At 37.8% G+C, this 20,658-nt stretch overlaps 1 protein-coding gene across 1 annotated transcript in view; it reads left to right on the forward strand.

The window, feature by feature from the left end:
* The window catches only part of SLCO6A1 (solute carrier organic anion transporter family member 6A1), a gene marked incomplete at its 3' end in the record, with an annotated part of 83,999 nt that extends 63,580 nt beyond the window's left edge, over positions 1 to 20,419 (forward strand). The window contains exons 10-13 of the mRNA XM_059691898.1: positions 5,657 to 5,844; positions 9,112 to 9,176; positions 13,621 to 13,758; positions 20,292 to 20,419. Coding sequence (XP_059547881.1) covers positions 5,657 to 5,844; positions 9,112 to 9,176; positions 13,621 to 13,758; positions 20,292 to 20,419 — 519 coding nt within the window. The remainder of the gene's footprint in view (positions 1 to 5,656; positions 5,845 to 9,111; positions 9,177 to 13,620; positions 13,759 to 20,291) is intronic.
* Positions 20,420 to 20,658: the final 239 nt, after the last annotated feature.

Consider the following 20,658-nt stretch of genomic DNA (forward strand, 5'->3'; position numbering starts at 1 on the left):
ACATTTGATACTAAATAAAAATTGAAAGAAGAATAAAATATTTTTGAGAATTTTTATGACTTTATTTAAGTCAAATTGATGACACACGCTGGAGAGCAAGATCTTAAATGGTCCCAGAATAAAAATTTTTTGACAAAAATTAGATCTCTTCAAAATTACCCAGGCCCTAGATGGTTTGCCTTAGTGGATAGAGCATTGGCTGTGGACCAAAGGGTTCTGGAGTTGAATACAATCAAGGGCATGTACCTCAGTTGCAAGCTTCTCCCCAGCCTGGGCCCTGTTCAGGGCATGTGCAGGAGGCAACCAATCGATGTGTTTCTCTCACATCAATGTTTCTCTCTGTCTTTCCCTCACTCTTCCACTCTCCCTAAAGATAAATGGAAAAATATCTTCCAGTGAGGAGTAACAAAAAAACAACAACAAAAATTACCCAGGACACCCTTAGTCTTGATAGAAATAATGGCTCTGAAGGAAAACTGACAATAGCAGAAGCTATGATTAGTACAATTTTATATGGATGCAACTGATTAATGGATAAAATATGCATTATTTCAAAGGGGGAAAGAATTGATACCAATAAAAATCATTTTAAACAAAATCAAAATTAAATACTAGTAAAAGAAACATCATATACAAAAATGATCAAGTATCTAAATGATGTTAATGGAATTCCCTCTGGAAAGTATTTTTTCAATGAAAATATGTCAACTTAGAAATAATTCTGATTATTCATTTTCAAAACTTGATCAGGGTCAACATGAGTTAGAATTGGATGCTCTCTAATTGCACTTGTGCAAAAATTTGCAAAGGAATGGTGAACATACTATACCTCTGAATGTTTCTCATTTCCTATAGAAAATTCACAGCTTTACTAAAACTGAAAATAGATATATCCCCTTCATATTGATATTATTCCTGAGCATTTTTGCCTCATTGAGACCCATACGTATTCTTCTTATCTATGCCACCAAAGATCTTCAAATTTCCTTACATAGATGTAAAAGAAATCTTGTGTTTTCTTAATTTTCTCATTGGGGCTAGTTCTTTTCAGCAGCTGATATAGCTATCATTATAAAACTAGAAGCCTGGCCTGCACCCTCTCCAATCTGAGACCCCTTGGGGGATGTCTGACTAAATCAGCAGATGGACATTCCTCTTGCAATCCGGGACTGCTGGCTCCTAACTGCTCGCCTGCCTGCCTGCCTGATTGCCACTAACCCCTCTGCCTGCCTGCCTGATTGTCCCTAACTACCTCTGCCTGCCTGTGGCCTGATTGCCTCTAACTGCCCCCCCCCCCGCCAGCCTGATAGCCCCTACCTTGCCCCCTTGTTGGCCTAATTGCCCCTACTTTGCCCCCCTGCCGCCTGATCACCCCTAGCCACCTCGGCCCCCAGCTTAAGCTGCGGTCCTAGGTGGGAGGGTGGGAATTTTAGGTACATCTTAGAATTCTGCCTACCAGAGACTACAATAGACCTTTCCACTGTGTCCAATACTCTTTTGTTCTTTTCTCTATTTTTCCATCTCCTTTCATCTGTTTGTTTAAATGTAGATACTTTCTGTTGACTTGTCGCATTCTCTATTCTCCAGTATCTACTTTTAAGCCCAGTAAGAGGTTCTAAGTTTACTCATCATATTTTTACGTTCTAACATTTATGTTTTTGTAGAATCCAAATCCTGTTAAATTTCACATCGTTTAAGATATTTTATTCACTTTACCCTCCATTTAAAAAAATTCAGAGTGATTTTAAAGTTCTTGCTATTAAGTACACTATCTAGATCAACTCTGAACCTACTTATATTTGTTTCTCTCTTACTTTTAAGCTAAATATTCTTATCAGTTTGCAAGCCTTGTGATATTATATTAAATCCTGAACGGTGTGTATGAAAAATATCTCCTAATATAATTATTATTTGGCTTCATGTATTTTCAGGCTGTGCTATTATGTGCATAATTTTTTATAATTGTCACATCTAATTGTTCCTTTTATCTTTATAAAATCTCTTTTTCCATCTCTGGTAATACTCTTGTCTTTAAGTAATATATTAAATTTTATATATTAAATAGTCACTCTAGCTTTTTCTTGCTGATTGTTTCCATGGTGCATCTTACTTCTATCATTTTGTTTTTCAAATATTTGTGTCTTTATGTGTAAAGTGTCTCTTGTAGCCAGCATATAATGTGGTTTTGCTTTTTCTTCAATTTTATTAATCTGTCTTTTAATTGGAGTTTTTAGAGTATTGACATTTATTATAATTATTGCCATGGTGGGTTAAGATATAGCTTCCTGATCACGAGTGTGGCTCAGTGGTTGAGTGTTAACCTATAAACGAAGAGGTCATGGTTTGATTCTTGGTCAGGGCACATGCCCAGGTTGCAGGCTCGATCTCCAGTGTGGGGCATGCAGGCAACCAATCAATGATTCCCTCTCATCATTGATGTTTCTATCTCTCTCTCCCTTTCTTCCCCTCTGAAATCAATAAAAATGTATTTTTAAAAAGACCTACCTTCCTTTTTATTGTTTGAATTAAATATATTTTACTATTTCATTTTGATATAACTTTTGGCATTTTCGTTATATCTCTTTGAATATAATTCCATAGTTCTTTGATCCTCCCAGAGCCTGATATCTTGTGATTCTATAATCTATTCACTAAGCCTTCTTCATATTTTCACTTCTGCCCTTAGTCAGCCTAGATTCTATAGCCTCTAACCATTGGTTGTAGTAGATATCTTATGTCTGACATCCACATCTACTTTTCACCTTTCTTTACCCTCCTCATTGTTCCAGGAGACTGATCTATAGGATGAGAGCTCTTTTGCCTTCCAGCTTCTGACTGGATAAAAATAATAAGGAGTTCTAGTGGAAAAATCAGAAAGATGGTGAAAAACAGTGAAGTTGTGTTTATTGTTTTGGTTCTCTCTCTGAACCATGGACTAATGGCCTCTCTGGACAGAAGGTCTTAGTTTCTTTCAAGGAAGCCTCCACATGACTTTCTCCTTTTGATAAACACTTCTACTCTAAAACCCTTCAGAAAATCCATTCAAATCGGGGCGGGCTGCTCACGAGGCTGCTGTTCCTCAGAGGGAGAGAGAGGGAGAGGGAGAGAGGGAGAGAGGGAGAGAGGGAGAGAGAGAGAGAGAGAGAGAGAGAGAGAGAGAGAGAGAGAGAGAGAGACATCAATGATGAGAGACAATCATTGATTGGCTGCCTCCTGAATGCCCCCACTGGGAATCAAGCCCGCAACCTGGGCATGTGCCCTTGACCAGAATCAAACCCAGTACCCTTCAGTCTGCAGGCCGATACTCTATCAACCAAGCCAAACTGGCTAGGGCTTGATTCAAGAGATTTTTAACTGTTGTCTCTGCTTTCATCTTAACAATCATAGATGAAACCCGTAGTCTAAATATAATAGCTAAGTAACATTTTAAAATATCATCTATAATATGCTAATTAGACCAGATGTCCTTCCGGACGAAGCTGGGGCTGCGAAGGAAGCTGGGTTTTGGGTGCCTGCTGGCAGCTGGAAGGAAGCCTGGGTCCCAGGTGCCAGTGACCAGAGGGAAGCCCAGGTTCCAGATGCCAGAGGGAAGCTGGTGCCAGCAGCCAGGGGAAGGAAGGCCTACTCTTTCATGAATTTCGTGCATCAGGCCTCTAGTCCTATATAATAAAAATGTAATATGCAAATCGACCAAACAGCGGAATGACTGGTTGACAGGGGATGGGGCTGGCGAGCAGGCAGCACCAGGCCAGCCAAGGCGTGTGCCAGCAGGCAGAGGGAGGGGATAGTGATCAGGGGGCAGCGGTGACCAGCAGCAACAGAGAGGTGACTGGGGGAAGGGGGGGCGGCCACTCGCCGGCCACGCTGCTCCCTGACCAGACCACCTGGTCGCCTCCTGCAGAGGGAGGCCAGACTGCAGCTTAGACCCCAGGGAGGGGGCCTCAGCTGTCAGTTGGACATCCTCTGAGGGCTCCAGGACTGTGAGAAGGTGCAGGCCAGGCTGAAGGACCCCTGCCACCGCTGAGTGGACGAATTTTCGTGCACCAGGCCTCTGGTTTATACATATATTCCTCCAATGGTTTCACATTACTAAGTTTATAAACCAAAGTTCTTAAATTGGTCTTGTAATTATTTATCAGTTTTTATATAATCAGGCCTCTAGTCCTATATAATAAATGTGTATAATTGAATCTCCTCTCACTACTCCAATTTTATTTTCTCTTAAGTTTACTTCATGTTAGCTCTGCTTTAGCCACATTTTCCTCCTTGCTTTTCTTAAGCATGATTTTGTTTTGCTACCTGGGATGTACTTTTTTCAGATAACCAATGGTTCCCTGCCTTACCTTCTTCAAATCTCTGCTCAGTGTATATTGAGTCATTGAGGTAGTCACTCACTATGATAACTTTACCCCAGGAGCCCTTACTTTCTATTGTATTGTTTAGTGTGTTTCCACAACACCTAGAATGATGTTCAGTATTTAGTACAGAAGCACTTAAGAAAATATGGTGGAATGGATAACTTGGCAGTTTGGATATTTCTTTTCTTTCTCTCTTTCTCTCTCTCTTTTTTTAAAGCATATTTAGTAACTACTTAGTAACTCCTACAAATAAACTGAGATGATTTTTGGAGCATCATTTTATGAATCAATCAGATTCAAGTCATTTTTTAAAATTAATTAATTTATTTTTAAATTTATTTTTCATTGATTCAAGTCAATTTTCTTAACCTCTTAATACCTTCACTAGTAACCTAGATCCATATTTCTGTTGGATTTATGATAATTTTTTAAACTAAAATATTTTAAATAGATTAGTAAATTGCTAACTGATCTCTGTATCTTCAAACTCTGGTTAGTTCTTAGAAATATCACTTTTTCATCTTTCTTGAATTATCAACCCTACAACTACTACCCCAAATTTTCATTGGCTCCCACTTAGGGATATATTGTGACTTTCATTGGCCCTAGGTACATTGCCTTTATAAGCAAAAAAAAAAAAAATTTAATTAAATTAATTTTTAAAAATCAATGTATACCTGTATTAGTATGAAGACAAATATGATCCAGGCTGGATTAATTATTATTATATTCATTTAAAAAATTTTAAAAGACACTAGAATTACAACAGTTGTATGTGTCCTTAATGTATTAGTGCCCTAAACAAGGCCTACTCTGCTGAATAGATAATAGCCCTGCCATCATTACATACAAAATAAAGTCTTATCTTTGCAGTATAGTCCCAAAACCTTCCACAGTTGGGTAACTGTCCATATTTCCAATCTCAGCTAAAGTTCAATTTTATTACATTATACTTAATTGCCCTCAATTTACATAGTTCTCCAAAAATTATTTGTGCAATTAGGTGTAAATATTTTTGGTGGAATTTCTTAAATTAGTAGAATTTTCCCTAACAATAATTACATACACATACACACACACACACACACACACACACAAGTCTTTGTTAGGTAAAATAGCTTGGACATGTCATTAATGTTTCATTTCTAAATGATGACTGGCAGATTTAATGTAAGGGCATTTACTGATACAACTGGCTAGTCTCCATGTAGTTATTGATTTGGCTTTATTTTACAGTAATAAGTTTTTGCTTTATGATTATATTTCTAAAAGATAATTTTCCATCTTATTTATCATAGACATATTTCAATTGTTCTTGCATTGATGAAGGAATAGCAATTTCAGATGAGCAAGGTGATTTTATTGATGCCATACCTGGGATATGTGAATCAAGTTGCTATAAATTACCTATGTTCATTGTTTTTGTTTTTTCTATGATTGTTTTTGCTTGTTTTTCTGTTATACCGAACATGCTGACCATCCTTCGGTATGTATATTATTATTCATACTAATTGTTTTTTAGCATATAAGAAGACAATTTTAGGAAGCTTTACAATATTGTAGTAAATGGTTTATTCTTTTGTTTCACTGTAGGAACTGCTAGAGGAGAAATTGTTACATTGTCCAAATTAATGTGTATATTTAATTCTCTATTTAAGCTAATTTATTTGCATAAAGCCCATTGATATCAAATTTAGTTCAAATTAAGTAATTAACTTTAACATGGAAAATTCATATATAGGCAAATTGTTACATCATCAAAATTTATGTGTATGTCTAATTGTTTACTGTATTTGCATAGTCTATAGATAACCCATTTAGTTTAGCTTTATCTTAAAACAAAACTAAATTTAAATACTTAATTTACCACACCTTGAAAATTCATAAATATAGGAAAGTTCTTAATTATAACACAGATCAGGGTAAGAGATCAACCGAAGGACTTGTATGCATGCATATAAGCATAACCAATGGACGTAAGACACTGGGGGGTAAGGGAGGCTAGGGGACTGTCAAGGGCGGGGGGAAAAAAAGGACACATATGTAATACCCTTTGTAATACTTTAAGCAATAAAAAAAAATTATAACACAGATCAAATTATAATGTTGAGTCATTGGTTATAGATACTTATTAAATATTTACTTCTCTATTAGCCAGTTTAACTATGAGAAAACATTAGTATTATCAACAAAGGGACACAATTTTTAGAATTTTGTTACATATATTTAACATTATTCTAAATTAAAATAACATTGTTATTCCTTTGTTTTTCTAGAATATATAAAATTGACAATACAATATTTTTATCACAGTAACAGAAAAAATGGGTCATTATTTTAAATTTATTTTTTCTCAGGGGCTAACAAAAATTTAAGTCATGGGGAGCAATTTTTTTGCCCCCTAAGAAAGTAGACTAGAGAACATGAATAAATATGTGCAGAAATAAAATCTGAATTGGGCACATGTGGTCTCTGCTTTTAATGAGCTTACAATTTTAAAAAAATTTAATATAAATTTGAGAGAGAGAGAGAGAGAGAGAGAGAGAGAGAGAGAGGTGCTTTCCACTTATTTATGCATTCATTGGTTGATTCTTGTATGTGTCCTAACCCATGATCAAACCTGATATCTTGGCTTATCAGGACAACACTCTAACCAACTGAGCTACTGGGCCAGGGCAATGAGCTTGCAACTTAAATGGGAGACGAAACTTGGACATAAAAATATAGGAAGCAGCTTTTTTATTACTAATATATACATATGTCTGGCACTGAAACTATAAGGACCAATAAGATATGAACATTGACATTAAGTTGATTAGAGTTGAATAGGGGGAGAAAAACATTTAAAAAGAAGTAGATTGAATAGTTAGAGGTGCCTTGATTAAAGCTTGTAAATCTAACCCAGAACAAAGTGAAGAAAATGGTAATTTTTACCTAGGAAAATTTAGAAAACTTACAGAAGATATGGCACTTTAAGTTATGAAGATAAGTGATTTCTCATAATGCAAGCAGACTTGGGACAAGTTTTCAACAGGAAAAGTGAGCAGTGAAAGTAGAGGCAAAATGCATAAAATATGTGGGCAAGGAGTTTTGTTATGATAGGAGTAGCATGATGGTGAAATGGGACAAGGAGATTTGAGCTTCCTAAGGGCCTAATAATGGATGGTTTTCTTTGCCATATTAATGTGAATGATGTTATCCTGCGTATACCTGGAAGTCATTGACAATAAACTTCAGGAGTAAAAGTGACCAAATATGCATTTTATTTATTTATTAATTTTTCAGATATGCATTTTAGATAGAATACCTTGAAAATAATTTCGAAGGTGATGCAAGAGGGAAAACTGTAAAAGAGTAAAGAACTTAGGACATAATTTTATTTTATTTCTACTTTTTTAAAAATTTTGTTTTATTGCTTAAGGTATTACAAAGAGTATTACATGTTTCTTTTTTTTTCCCCTTGCCCTTCCCCCAGCCGCCCCTACGCCCCATTGTCTTGTGTCCATTGGCTATGCTTATATGCATGCATACAAGTCCTATTTCTTATTATTTTTATTTTAAAAAAATATTTATTGCTGAAAGTATTACATAGGTCCTCCTTTATTCCCCATTAACCTCTTCCAGCCCACTCCCATCTCTCCCCTCTTCTTATTTTTTAGACTTTTAAAAAATTAAATCTTCATTGTAGAAAGTATTACATATGTCCTCCCCCCCCCCCCCCCAATTGATCCTTTATATCCTAACCCCACCCCCACCCCAGGCCTTCACCTTCCCTGTTGTCTGTGTCCATGTGTTATACATATATGCATTGAAGTACTTTGGTTGATCTCTTTCCACCCAACCACCCACTCCTGCCTTCCCTCTGAGATTTCCTAGTCTGTTCTATGCTTCTATGCCTCCGGTGGGAATGCAGACTGGTGCAGCTAGTATGGAAACAGTATGGAGTTTCCTCAAAAAATTAAAAATGAAACTCCCATTTGACCCAGTGATCCAACTTCTGGGAATATATCCTAAGAAACCTGAAATACCAATCAGAAAGCATTATGCACCCCTATGTTCATAGCAGCACAATTAACAATAGCTAAGATCCGGAAACAGCCCAAGTGCCCATCATTAAATGAATGGATGAAAAAGCTGTGGTACATGTATACCATGGAACACTATGCAGAAATAAAAAAGAAGAATCTCTTACCCATTGAGACCTCATAGAGGGACCTGGAGAGTATTATGCTAAGTAAAATAAGCCAGTCAGAGAAAGACAAGTCTTATATGATCTCACTCATATGTGGAATGTAATTAACAAAATAAAGTGGTAAACAGAATTCATCCAGAAACACAGAAGCATGAAACAGAGTGAGGAATCTCTAAAAGAAGGTTGGGGGAGGGTGGGTGCGTGGAAAGAAAACATATTTAAAAAAAAAAATAAGGAAATAAAACAATGGGTGTGTGCCAAAGAATGAAGAAAGAGAAGTGGGGAAACTATGATTTTTTTTTTCAGGATGCTGGGCAGGGAGTTGGGCCATAATTGCTTCCTTCTTGTGAAGAGCAAAATATTTGGAATTGGTTGGCAAGGGGCAGGATATGGAGAAATGGGAGGAGTTATAATTCTTTAATTGAAGCAGATCAAACTCCGTTAATTGGCCAAGGATTATTAGTTTAATCCATACACAGGAAAAAAATAACCTTGAATCTAGAAAACATTCTCTGTAGCTAATAAAAACAATGTTTTAATAATATTGCTATTTGGTTGCAGGACTGTACCTGACAAACTACGTTCTCTGGCCTTGGGTTTGGCCTATATGACTGTGAGAGTATTTGGTATGAACTTTTAGCAATTTATTATTGCATTGAAATGTTCATATTTTCATGTATCTATTTGTTTACATGTACATTTACAATTTCAAACAGATAATAATGGCAAACAGCAAAACAAGTGAATGGGGGAGTTGCTTTGTAGAAATTAGGAGACAACACAATGTAAAAATATAATATAACCCATCCTGTCACATAAAATATGCATTAATATTATATTCAAGTCGAGGCCCAATGCACAAAAATTTCTGCACTCGGCGGGTGGGGGGTGGGTCCCTTAGCCCAGACTGCCTTCTCACAGTCTGGGACCCCTCGGAGGATGACCACCTGATGGCTTAGGCCTGCTCCCTGGGGGATTGGGCCTAAGCTGGCAGTCAGACATCCCTTTGGCAGCCTGAGAGGCCTCGGGGGATGTCCACTTGCCAGCAGGGAGCAGGCCTAAGCTGCAGGTGGACGTCCTTAGTGATGCTAAGGAGGAAGGAGAGGCTCCCACCACCACCGCTGTACTGGCAGCCATCAGCCTGGCTTGTGGCTGAGCAGAGCTCCCCCTGTGGGAGCACACTGACCACCAGGGGGCAGCTCCTGCATTGAGCATCTGCCCCCTGGTGGTTAGTGTGTGTCATAATGACCAGTCATTCCCAGTCTTTCTGTTGTTAGGGTCAATTTGCATATTACCCTTTTATTATATAGGAGTGCCTGGACAGTCTGGGTGAGGGGCTGATGTCTGTTTCCAGGCTGGCCACACCCCCTTCAGGGTGGGGGTGCCTTGCTGGGGTGCCTGGCCAGTCTGGGTGAGTGGCTGATGGCAGTTTGCAGGCTGGCCACAGCCCCTTCAGGGTGGGGCTCCCCACTGGGGTGCCTGGCCAGCCTGGGTGAGGGACTGATGGCTGTTTGCAGGCTGGCCAAGCCCCCCAGCCACCCAAGCTCCCAGTGGAGGCTGGCTGGAAGCAGGTATCTGGGATTTATTTGTCTTCTATAATTGAAACTTTGTTGCCATGAGCAGAGGCCACAGCCGGCTCAGGACAGGCGGGAAGTTTGGCTTCCTCCATTCCCCGGGCAACCAAGCCTCCTACTTGCTCCAGCTCCGTGGCTGCTGGCCGCCATGTTGGCTGGGTTAATTTGCATATAATCACTCTGATTGGCTGGTGGGTGTGGCTTGAGGCATGGCAAAGTTATGGTCAATTAGCATCTTTGTCTTTTATTAGTGTAGATTAGAAGAGATCATCTGTTTGATCAGAAGTATGTTCATCAGGCTCATACAATTGGTTTGGTAAGCTGAAATAAAACACATAAGCATAGTAATTATCCATTGCTTTATATTTGGGAAGTCAATAACTTAGACTAGTGCTTTTAAGCATTTCATTAGCAGAGTCACTGAATCTGATATTTTTAAGGATTTGTATCCAAAGTACAAATTAGTTTTGCTGAGGATAATGTACTCTGTACTCCAGGCTTTCTTAAAATAGCAAAAACTAGCTTTCAAATCCACTTTATTACTATATTAGGATCTCAATTCAAGAAGTTGATTGAAAAAATTGGTGGGGTAAGGAAACAAGATTGGACTGAAGACTGAAAGACATGATAAATGAAGTCAAGAATGTAGAAAAATTTAAGTGTGGCTCTGATGTGGATCAGAGAAATCATTCTATAGCTATATCCGTAGGCAGGGTTAAAATTAGCTTTAACTGGGGGAAAATAGAGGATATTTTTAAAGTGAACAATGGTCCACTAGACAAGGACAGGTTTGTAATGGAAGAGGGAGCATAACAAACAGCAACTGCATAGACAGAAAAGAAACCAGTGAAACATGCATTTTTGAATGGGAGTGGGTAGGATAAGGTGATATTTCAGATATAGACCATCTCTAAATAGGGCTTTGCCATCAGAGAATTTCAGGCTGTGGATAGATATTATCTGATTTACATTTAAAATATAATTCTGCTGCTAGAGGGAGAAATAATCTACACTAATAAAAGACAAAGATGCTAATTGACCATACTGTCACTACGCCCACCAGCCAATCGGTAGAGTATGCAAATTAACCCAACAAAGATGGCCATTAAGTTTGCATACTGCAGGTGGGGCGGCACAGTGCGAGCCGCTGCCCGTCCGCCACCATCCGAGCCTCCCGTGTGCGGCCCGGGGTGGCGGGGTGGGACAGCATGCTCTGCCGCTCACCCCAGCGTGGGATCCGGGCCTACCATCTGCAACCCGGGGTGGTGGGGCGGGGCAGCGTGCACCACTGCCCATCCCAGCGCGGGATCCGGGCCTGTCATCTGCGACCCAGGGAGCGGGCCTAAGCCAGCAGGTGATTATCTCCCAAGGGGTCTCAGACTATGAGAGGGCACAGGTTGGGCTGAGGGACTCCCCCACACACACACACACCAGTGCACAAATTTTTGTGCACCGGGCCTCTAGTAATTAGAATATAATGTAGAAAAAATGGAAATGGAGGTTCTCGATAAATATATAAATCATATTCACATTAAATTGGATTCTGGGGTTGTCGTAGAGAGAAAAATCAACACATCCAATATATGTTTGGAGTTAGTGTTACAAAGATTTATCATGGATTGGAAAATTATCGTGAGAAATAGAGGAAAAGCATAGTAGGCCTAGGATTTTTTACCTTGAGCCATTATATGCAGCATGACAGCACTCAACTGAGACCGGGATTTCTGACATTGGTTCTTAAAATCAATTTTTAGTATCTATGTTTAAAATACCTTTCTCTTAAATATTTCACTCAAAAATTCACAACAATTTTGAGATGCCAACTAAATGACAACAGGAACACACCATCATGAAAAAATGCAAATCTATCAATTTTTTATACTTACAGGCAGGGGTCCTCAAACTACGGCCTGCGGGCCACATGCAAATACAAATATTGTATTTGTTCCCATTTGTTTTTTTTACTTCAAAATAAGATATGTGCAGTGTGCATAGGAATTTGTTCATAGTTTTTTTTAAGCTATAGTCCGGCCCTCCTGGACTATAAACTGGCCCCCTGTTTAAAAAGTTTGAGGACCCCTGCTTACAGGGATAAGGAGTTTTCAAAAACACATGATTTTAATTATTAACAATATTATCTACAAGTAAATTTTTAGACTATTTTATGTTATTATCCAGGATCAATTCCTAGATAATTTAAAATGTTATGTTTACAGTGATTATATATATATATATATATTAGAGGCCCGGTGCACAAAAATTTCTACACTGGGGGGGCATTCGTCAGCCCAGCCTGTGCCTTCTCACAGTCTGGGACCCCTTGGGGGATGACCACCTGCTGGCTTAGGCCTGCTCCCCGGGGGATTGGGCCTAAGCTGGCAATCAGACATCCCTCTGGCAGCCCAGGAGCTCTCGGGGGATGTCCACTTGCCAGCGGGAAGCAGGCCTAAGCTGCAGTCGGACATCCTTAGCGCTGCTGAGGATGCAGGATAGACTCCCACCACCACCGCTGTACTGGTAGCCATCAGCCTGGCTTGTGGCTGAGTAGAGTTTCCCCTGTGGGAGCACACTGACCAACAGGGGGCAGCTCCTACATTGAGTGTCTGCCCCTTGGTGGTCAGTGTGTGTCATAGTGACCAGTCATTCCCAGTCTTTCTGCTGTTAGGGTCAGTTTGCATATTACCCTTTTACTATATAGGATAGAGGCCTGGTGCATGGTGGGAGCCAGCTGGTTTGCCTGGAAGGGTGTCCCGGATCAGGGTGGGGGTCCCGCTGGGGTGCCTGGCCAGCCTGGGTGAGGGGCTGATGGCTGTTTACAGCTGTTCACACCCCCTTCAGGGTGGGGGTCCCACTGGGGTGCCTGGCCAGCCTGGGTGAGGGGCTGATGGGTGTTTACAGCTGGTCACACCCCCTTCAGGGTGGGGGTCCCCACTGGAGTGTCTGGCCAGTCTGGGTGAGGGGCTGAGGGCTGTTTTCAGGCTGGCCAACCCCCGCCCCGGCGACTTAAGCTCCCAGCCTCTCCTTTTTTTTTTTTTTTTTTTTTATTCTGAGATTTATTTACCTTCTATAATTGAAACTTTGTTGCCTTCAGTGGAGCTGAGAGCTGGCTCCTGCTTGCTCCAGCTCCGTGGCCACGGCTGGCTGAAAGCAAGTATCTGGGGTTATTTACCTTCTATAATTGAAACTTCGTTGCCTTGAGTGGAACTCAGAGCCAGCTGTGGCAGGTGGGAAGCTTGGCTTCCTCCATCACTGGAGCAACCAAGCCTCCTGCTTGCTCCAGCTCTGTGGCTTCCGGCCGCCATCTTGGTTGGATTAATTTGCATATAGTCGCTCTGATTGGCTGGTGGGTGTGGCTTAAGACGTAGTGAAGGTACGGTCAATTTGTATGTTTGTCTTTTATTATATTAGATATATGTTTAATTTTAGGATAAAAATTATACTGATACCACCCTGTAGTGTTTTTATAGAGGATTAACAATTACTGTATTTTTTATAGGGGGTATACCTGGACCAATAGTTTTTAATATGATAGGAGAAAGTTCTTGTACCTTTCGGGATAGTGGACACTGTGGAAACATAGGAAGTTGTTTGATCTATAACGTGAAAAAAATGGCCTACCTATATTTAGGAATGTGTAAGTAATATCTATTGAAGAAATGTAAAGAGGTAAAGTTATTTTAAAACCTTATGGTTGTTTAAAGTAAAGTACAGTAATAATAAACAATGAACAAATGGATACTTTGATGATTAAAGAAGCCTTATATTATTACATAGGAAATATTTTGGAAACTAAAGTACTATAGAATTTATGTAAACATTTGGGTCACTACATTAAATACACTGTTGTTTTATGTTATTCCTGAGTAAAGGGTGGTGATTATCAGAATTTTAATTTGGGGAGTAATTTTTCTTTTTCTTTTTCTTTTTTAATATATTTTATTGATTTTTTACAAGAGGAAGGGAGAGAGATAGAGAGTTAGAAACATCAGTGAGAGAGAAGCATCGATCAGCTGCCTCTTGCACATCCCCTACTGGGGATGTGCCCGCAACCAAGGTACATGCCCTTGACCGGAATCGAACCTGGAACCCTTCAGTCCGCAGGTCGATGCTCTATCCACTGAGCCAAATGGATCAGGGCTGGGGAGTAATTTTGCCTGCATACACATGTAACCAAGTTATTTGACCTTGTGACCCTTTCCCTTTCCACAGTAAAAGATTATCTGATTAAAAAATATTTTTTTTGGCACTACTAAAGAGCATCAATGTACTCTTACCCCACTTAAATGTAAATTTCATATTGTCTCATGCTCAATGACATAACAGTGCTTGGCACATAGCAAGCATTCAGTAATGATTGAACAAATAAGAGATATAAGGAATTGAGATCCTATGGTGGTGTGAGCTATGGGCAAAATGTTGGGAAAGTCTAGATATGCTTGTATTACTTTGGAGACTTCACTAGATCTTCCTGTATTTCAATGTTTTCATTTGTAAAAGGAGGGTTTAGACTACATAATTTCTGAAGTCTTAATCATTATTAACATTGAATGATTTTAATGTATACTAGTAGATGCTATTGGTGTGATAAATATTTTAAAGTGCTTTTGTGTTTTGTGATTTTACTAAGTGAGTTCAGCAATTCAAAGAACCACGTAATGATAGACTATAATATTTAACAGGAACAATTATCTGTTTGATAAACAGTATACAGTAATACCTTCTAATTCAGAGATTAATTTTCCAGCAAACTTAGTCAATACTTAACCTGAATAAAGTAAAATTTAAGAAAAACATTAAAAAGTAAAAATGACATTTAAGGAGTCAAGATAATTTTTCCAGAGATAATTCAACAAAACCATTAAGGAAGTCCTCTTAAAATACTGCTCAGCCTTTTAATTTTCATTTTAGATAAAACTGTAACATGCTTAACTATTTTAAAACATAGCACATAATTGAGAAAGTTGATAAACTGCTATAGATCCTGCTAAGGAGCTACTTAAATGAGATAACAATAATAAAGAACATAGGAAATTACAGTAAGAAACAGAAAACACAGGAAACTGTAATAGAAATATACATTTGTGGCAATTTCATTGTAAACTAGTACATTTTAAAGTGTATTCCATGAGTCATTTGAAAAACTTGGAGTGCTTGCTAAAAATGTAAGTCATGAAGCCCTGAATTTGGATACCAGAATTAGTGGTAGACATGTACATTTTTAATAAAGCACCTCAGGTTATTTTAACCACAGTAAATTTGGAAGACAAGTAAGAGATTCTAGAGCTACACTGTCCATATGGTATGTTTTAACGACATATAGCTATTTAAATGTAATAGAATTAAATGCAATTAAAAATTCAGTTTCACAGTAACAATAGCTAAATTATACGTGCTTAACGGTCACGTTTGACTGCTCTATTGGACAGTGTGGATGTAGAACACTACACAAGAAGTTCTATGTACGCTGCTACTACGGATCAAGGCTTATTCAAAAGGGATCCATGAGCCCTAGAAGCCCACACTGAAATTAAGTAGATTTTTTAATCCTAAAATTCTATTTTTGTATATTTCATGTCCAAAAAAATTTCCCCTGTGGAGGAAGACTGTGGCATTCATCATCTCAAATGTTTTATTACTCAAAAAAGTTGGTAAAATTTTTATCCTATCCCTTTGGCAGCAAGAAAATTCTTCTGATCATTGGAATGACTTATTACATACTTTTTACCTCAAATGAAGGATTCCCATCAGCTTTCTCCCTTTTGATAAAAAAAAAAAACTAGAAGCCCGGTACATGAAATTGAAATTCGTGCACGGGGTGGGGGGTGTCTCTCAGCCCAGCCTGCACCCTCTCCAATCTGGGAACCCTAGGAGGATATCCACCTGCCAGTTTAGACTTGATCCCTGTGGGGATCCCTGGCTTCTAACTGCTCACCTGTCTGCCTGCCTGCCTGATCGCTCCTAACGGCCTCTGCCTGCCTGCCTGGTCGCAGCCTAACTGCTTCCCCATGCCAGCCTGATCGCAGCCCTAATTGCTTGCTCCCCTGCCAGCCTGATTGCCCCTAACCACCTCTGCATCGGCCCCTGCCACCATGGCTTTGTTCAGAAGGAAGTCTGATGTCCATCGACCTGGTCTAATTAGCATATTATCCTTTTATTAGTATAGATTACATAACATCCCTAATTTGTTTTATGTTTTTATTTATTTTTAGACAGAGAGGGAGGGAGAGGGAGAGAGAGAGTTAGAGAGAAACATCAATGATAAGAGAGAATCATCAATCAGCTGCCTCCTGCATACCCCTACCAGGGGATTGAGCCTGCAACCCAACAATGTGCCCTAATTGGGAATCTAACCAGTGCCGCCTTATTCCTGGGTCAATGCTCAAATACTGAGCCATTCCCTCTGGGTGTTAGCTCTTTCTTTAATTGCACTAGAGAGATGATTTTTGTCTTTTGCAATATTTCTTATTTTAAATCACCATGTTTATTTTCTTTATTTTTTTGGTGGAATTTTTATTGAAATATGTATTTACACACACACACACACACACACACATATTCAGTAAAGAACACAAATTATAAATGTATAACTCAACATATTTTTATAAAGTGAACATCCCTGTAATTAACATTCATACAAAGAAATACAACATATTAGAATTAATAAGTAAAGTTAGTAAGGCTTCTTATTATACATCAATATACAAATATCAATTGTGTGTCTACATACCAGGCACAACCAAATACGAAAATAATATAACATAAAAAATATAGTACCAAGAACAAAAGAATCTATTGAAAATGGTATAAAACCTCTATAATGATGACTACAAATTTTATTAAAGAGACATTAAAATGTAAATAAATGAAAAAAATGGATATGTTTATAGATAGGAAGATTTGAAAATGCTATTTCTAAATTATAGCATTGAGTGATCACAAACAACATCTCAGAACATATATATTATTTTAATTCACTAGGGAATTGGAATTCATATAAAAGCCAAAGGTCCAAGAATTATCAAGAGAATCTTAAAGATGAAACAAAATTGAAGGATAGATATACTATCAGATATCAAAACCTATTATCAAGCTATAATTAATACAGTAGGATATTAATGCAAGTGTCATCACACTGACCAATAGAACAGAATAGAGAATCCAGAAACAAACCCACACATGCACACTCAACTGATTTATGGCAAAGAACGAAGACACTGCAATGATAAAAGACAGTCTTCAAATAAAGGCGAATGGCTCATTTTATATATTCATATCTAAAAATATATCTTGATCCCTACCTTGAATTGTATACAAAAATCAATTCTAAATTTATTGTAGATCTAAATGTAAAAGATAAAACAATAAAGCCTTTTGAGAAAAACAGGAGACTATCTCCATGGCCTTAAAGTAGGAAGAGATTTCATAAACAGGATACAAAGAGCACTTGCCATAAAAGAAAAATCAGACTATATGAAAAACTATTAAATTCTGAACAAAAGCAAAGTTAAGACAGAAAAGAGAGCTGCAGTGAAGACGATAATGGGAAAGGTAAAAAAGGTGAAAAAGAACTAATGTCCAAAATATATAAAGAACTCCCACAAACAAGTAATACGCAAAGGAGAGATATCTTAATAGAAAAGTGGACTGCTGGAAGCAAATTCCAGTAGTTAGCAAAATAAATGCAAGAAGTTCATCAGAAGACTGATGGACACCTTCAGCAGGGCTGAAAATCTGCATATTATTACCTGCTGCTGGAACAGCCAAAGGCAGTTCCCTCAACCTGATGGTCTTTTATTGTTTACCAGGCCTTACCTTTGATATGTATATCTGCTTTGCTAATGGGCAAAATGTGGGAATAAAAAGCCATGGCTCCAGAGATTCAGAGAGCCCACTTCACTAGAAAGTGGAGTCTCCCCTTGCTCCCCCATGTCGCCCAAACATATTTCTTGTCTAGTCTCTCAATTCATTTATGCGCAGCCCTTCTCCAGATTCCTGAACCCTTAATGCGGAAAGACCCTAGCAGTGGGACAAAAGACTAGAAAGAATTTTCACATAAGTGAACAATCAAATAGCCAATAAACAATGGAATAGATAATAAATTATGATAAAATCAACAAGAGAATTATACAACAATGAAAAAGGAAAGCACACAACTACATAAAATATGAATGAATCACACAAACATAATGTTATAAGAAACCGGACATAAATGCATATGCATTGTATGATTCCACTTGCATAATTTTGACTTGCTATAAAATATTTCTAAAGCAAACAAAAATTAAACTTTTTGGGTTAGTGAATGTGAATAAGCAAAAAGAAAGCTACTGGGGTGTAGACAGTGTTTTGTTTTGTTTTGTCCTGGCTATTGTGTGTTTGGTTTGTGAAGAATGTATCAAGCAGCAATGTAAAAAAAAATTGAGGTGTTTTTTTTTGTAATTAATATACAGTTACCTAATATGGATCGTAAGTGTTTGGTTTGATGGCTTTTTGGTAATTGAATGCACCTGTGGAACCAGGTGCACCAAAACAAGCTATAGAAATTTCTCCTGTGCCCTTTTCCAAGCAATTTCCCTCCTCCACAGATAAGCCTCTTTCATGTTTCTATTACAATATGTTGGTTTTGCCTATTCTATAAATTTATATATAGAAATTTTATATAATATATACTGGTGTGTTTTCTTATCATTTGTTTTTATCTGTCTTGCTTAATGTTATGCTTTTGGGAGATTCATTCGTGTTATTCTATAGCAGTAGTTTGTGCTTTTAAATTTAAAAAAAAAATTTTGTGCATGTACTGTATGTTATCTGTTCTCGTTCATGTACATTTGGGTTGTTTATGGTGTTTGGCTATGGTATTTAAATGTATGAAATATTGTGTCATTATAAATGTCGTATACTCATTAATTTTTTCTATTTTATCTTTTGAAGCCACTATTATTAATATTGCTAGATAATTGATATTGTTGCTCTGAAATATTTTTTAAAATATATTTTTATTGATTTTAGAGAGGAAGGGACAGGGAGAGATAGAAATATCAATGTTGAGAAAAAATCACCGATTGGCTGCCTCCAACGCCCCCCACTGGGGATCGAGCAGGCATGTGCCCTTGACTGGAATCGAACCTGGGACCCTTCAGTCTGTAGGATGATGCTCTACCCACTGAGCAAAACCAGCCTGGACAATATTTTTTACTTTAATCAACATGTTTATTTTCACCCAAAGTTCAACTACTTTTAAATCATACTTGTACTATATTAACTTTCTGGAACTTGAAACATGAAAATGACTTTAAAAACACTATACAATCAATTAATATTTCTAAAATACTTCTGTTTGTATTTGGAAAATCATGAATATTTCAAGAAGAGTAAAGCTTTATGAAATGACTTAAACATGTTCCAGTTGTTATTACTAACTAGAGGCCTGGTGCATGGATTCGTGCATGGGTTGGGTCCAGCCAGCCCCACCCCTGATCAGGGTTTGGGGGGCGATCAGAGGTGGGGTCACCTGGGTGGAGGGGCTGTGGGCGATTTGCCAGCCAGCCCCGCTCCCTGGTCAAACTCCAGATTGAACTCCCTGTCGAACTTCTGGTGGAGGGGACACTTTGCATATTAGCCTTTTAATATATAGGACTAAGTTTTGAAGATAGAAATCTATTTTTCTTTTTACATTCTGTAAAATAATAGCACATGCTGCATTTTTCTAATACTCTATGTTTAAGAAATTAAAAGGTTTTGTAGCCCTAGCTGGTTTGGCTCAGTGGATAGTGTGTTGGCCTGTGAATCAATAGGTTTCAGATTTTATCCCGGTCAAGGGTATGTACCCTGGTTGGGGCACGTGCAGGAGGCAACCAATCAATCTGTTTCTCTCATATCAATATTTCTCTCTGTCTTTCCCTCTTTCTTCCACTCTCTCTGAAAATCAATGGAAAAATATCCTTAGGTGAGAATTTAAAAAAAGAAAAAAGTTTGTGTAAACATTTTTTTAAATCTCCTTTAAATAACTTGATATGTTTATGACATTAATTACATTTTACATATGGGAAATTGGTACCTTTAAAGATAAAATATACTGACCTTTTCTTTGGTGAATGACAGTCTTTCTGTAAACATTTTACTTTAAATAAATTGACATATCTGATGATTGTATTTTTTTTAATTTAGGTTTTTTTTGCAAATTATCCACCATCTTCTTCACTTCTATTGCATTTAGCCTACACAAATATTTACTAAAGGAAAACACTGATGTCCTCACTACAACTGCAAAGAATCCAAAAGAAGAACAAAAAGAAAAACAAAAAGAACAAAAGAAAAAAGAAAAAAAGAAAAAAGGAAAAAAGAAAAAAGAAAAGAAAGCTGATTTATAACTGGATCATCATTGTGTAAGAATTATGCATTGTCAGCCTATCAGTGGAATGTTATATTAATATTTATGTATGTTATATATTTATTGTATATTTATTATATTTATGCTATGTTTATTATATTAACATTTATTTAATATTAATACATTTAAATTTTAAAATAATTA

The sequence above is a fragment of the Myotis daubentonii genome, chromosome 4, assembly GCF_963259705.1.
Source record: "Myotis daubentonii chromosome 4, mMyoDau2.1, whole genome shotgun sequence".
Classification (NCBI taxonomy): domain Eukaryota; kingdom Metazoa; phylum Chordata; class Mammalia; order Chiroptera; family Vespertilionidae; genus Myotis; species Myotis daubentonii.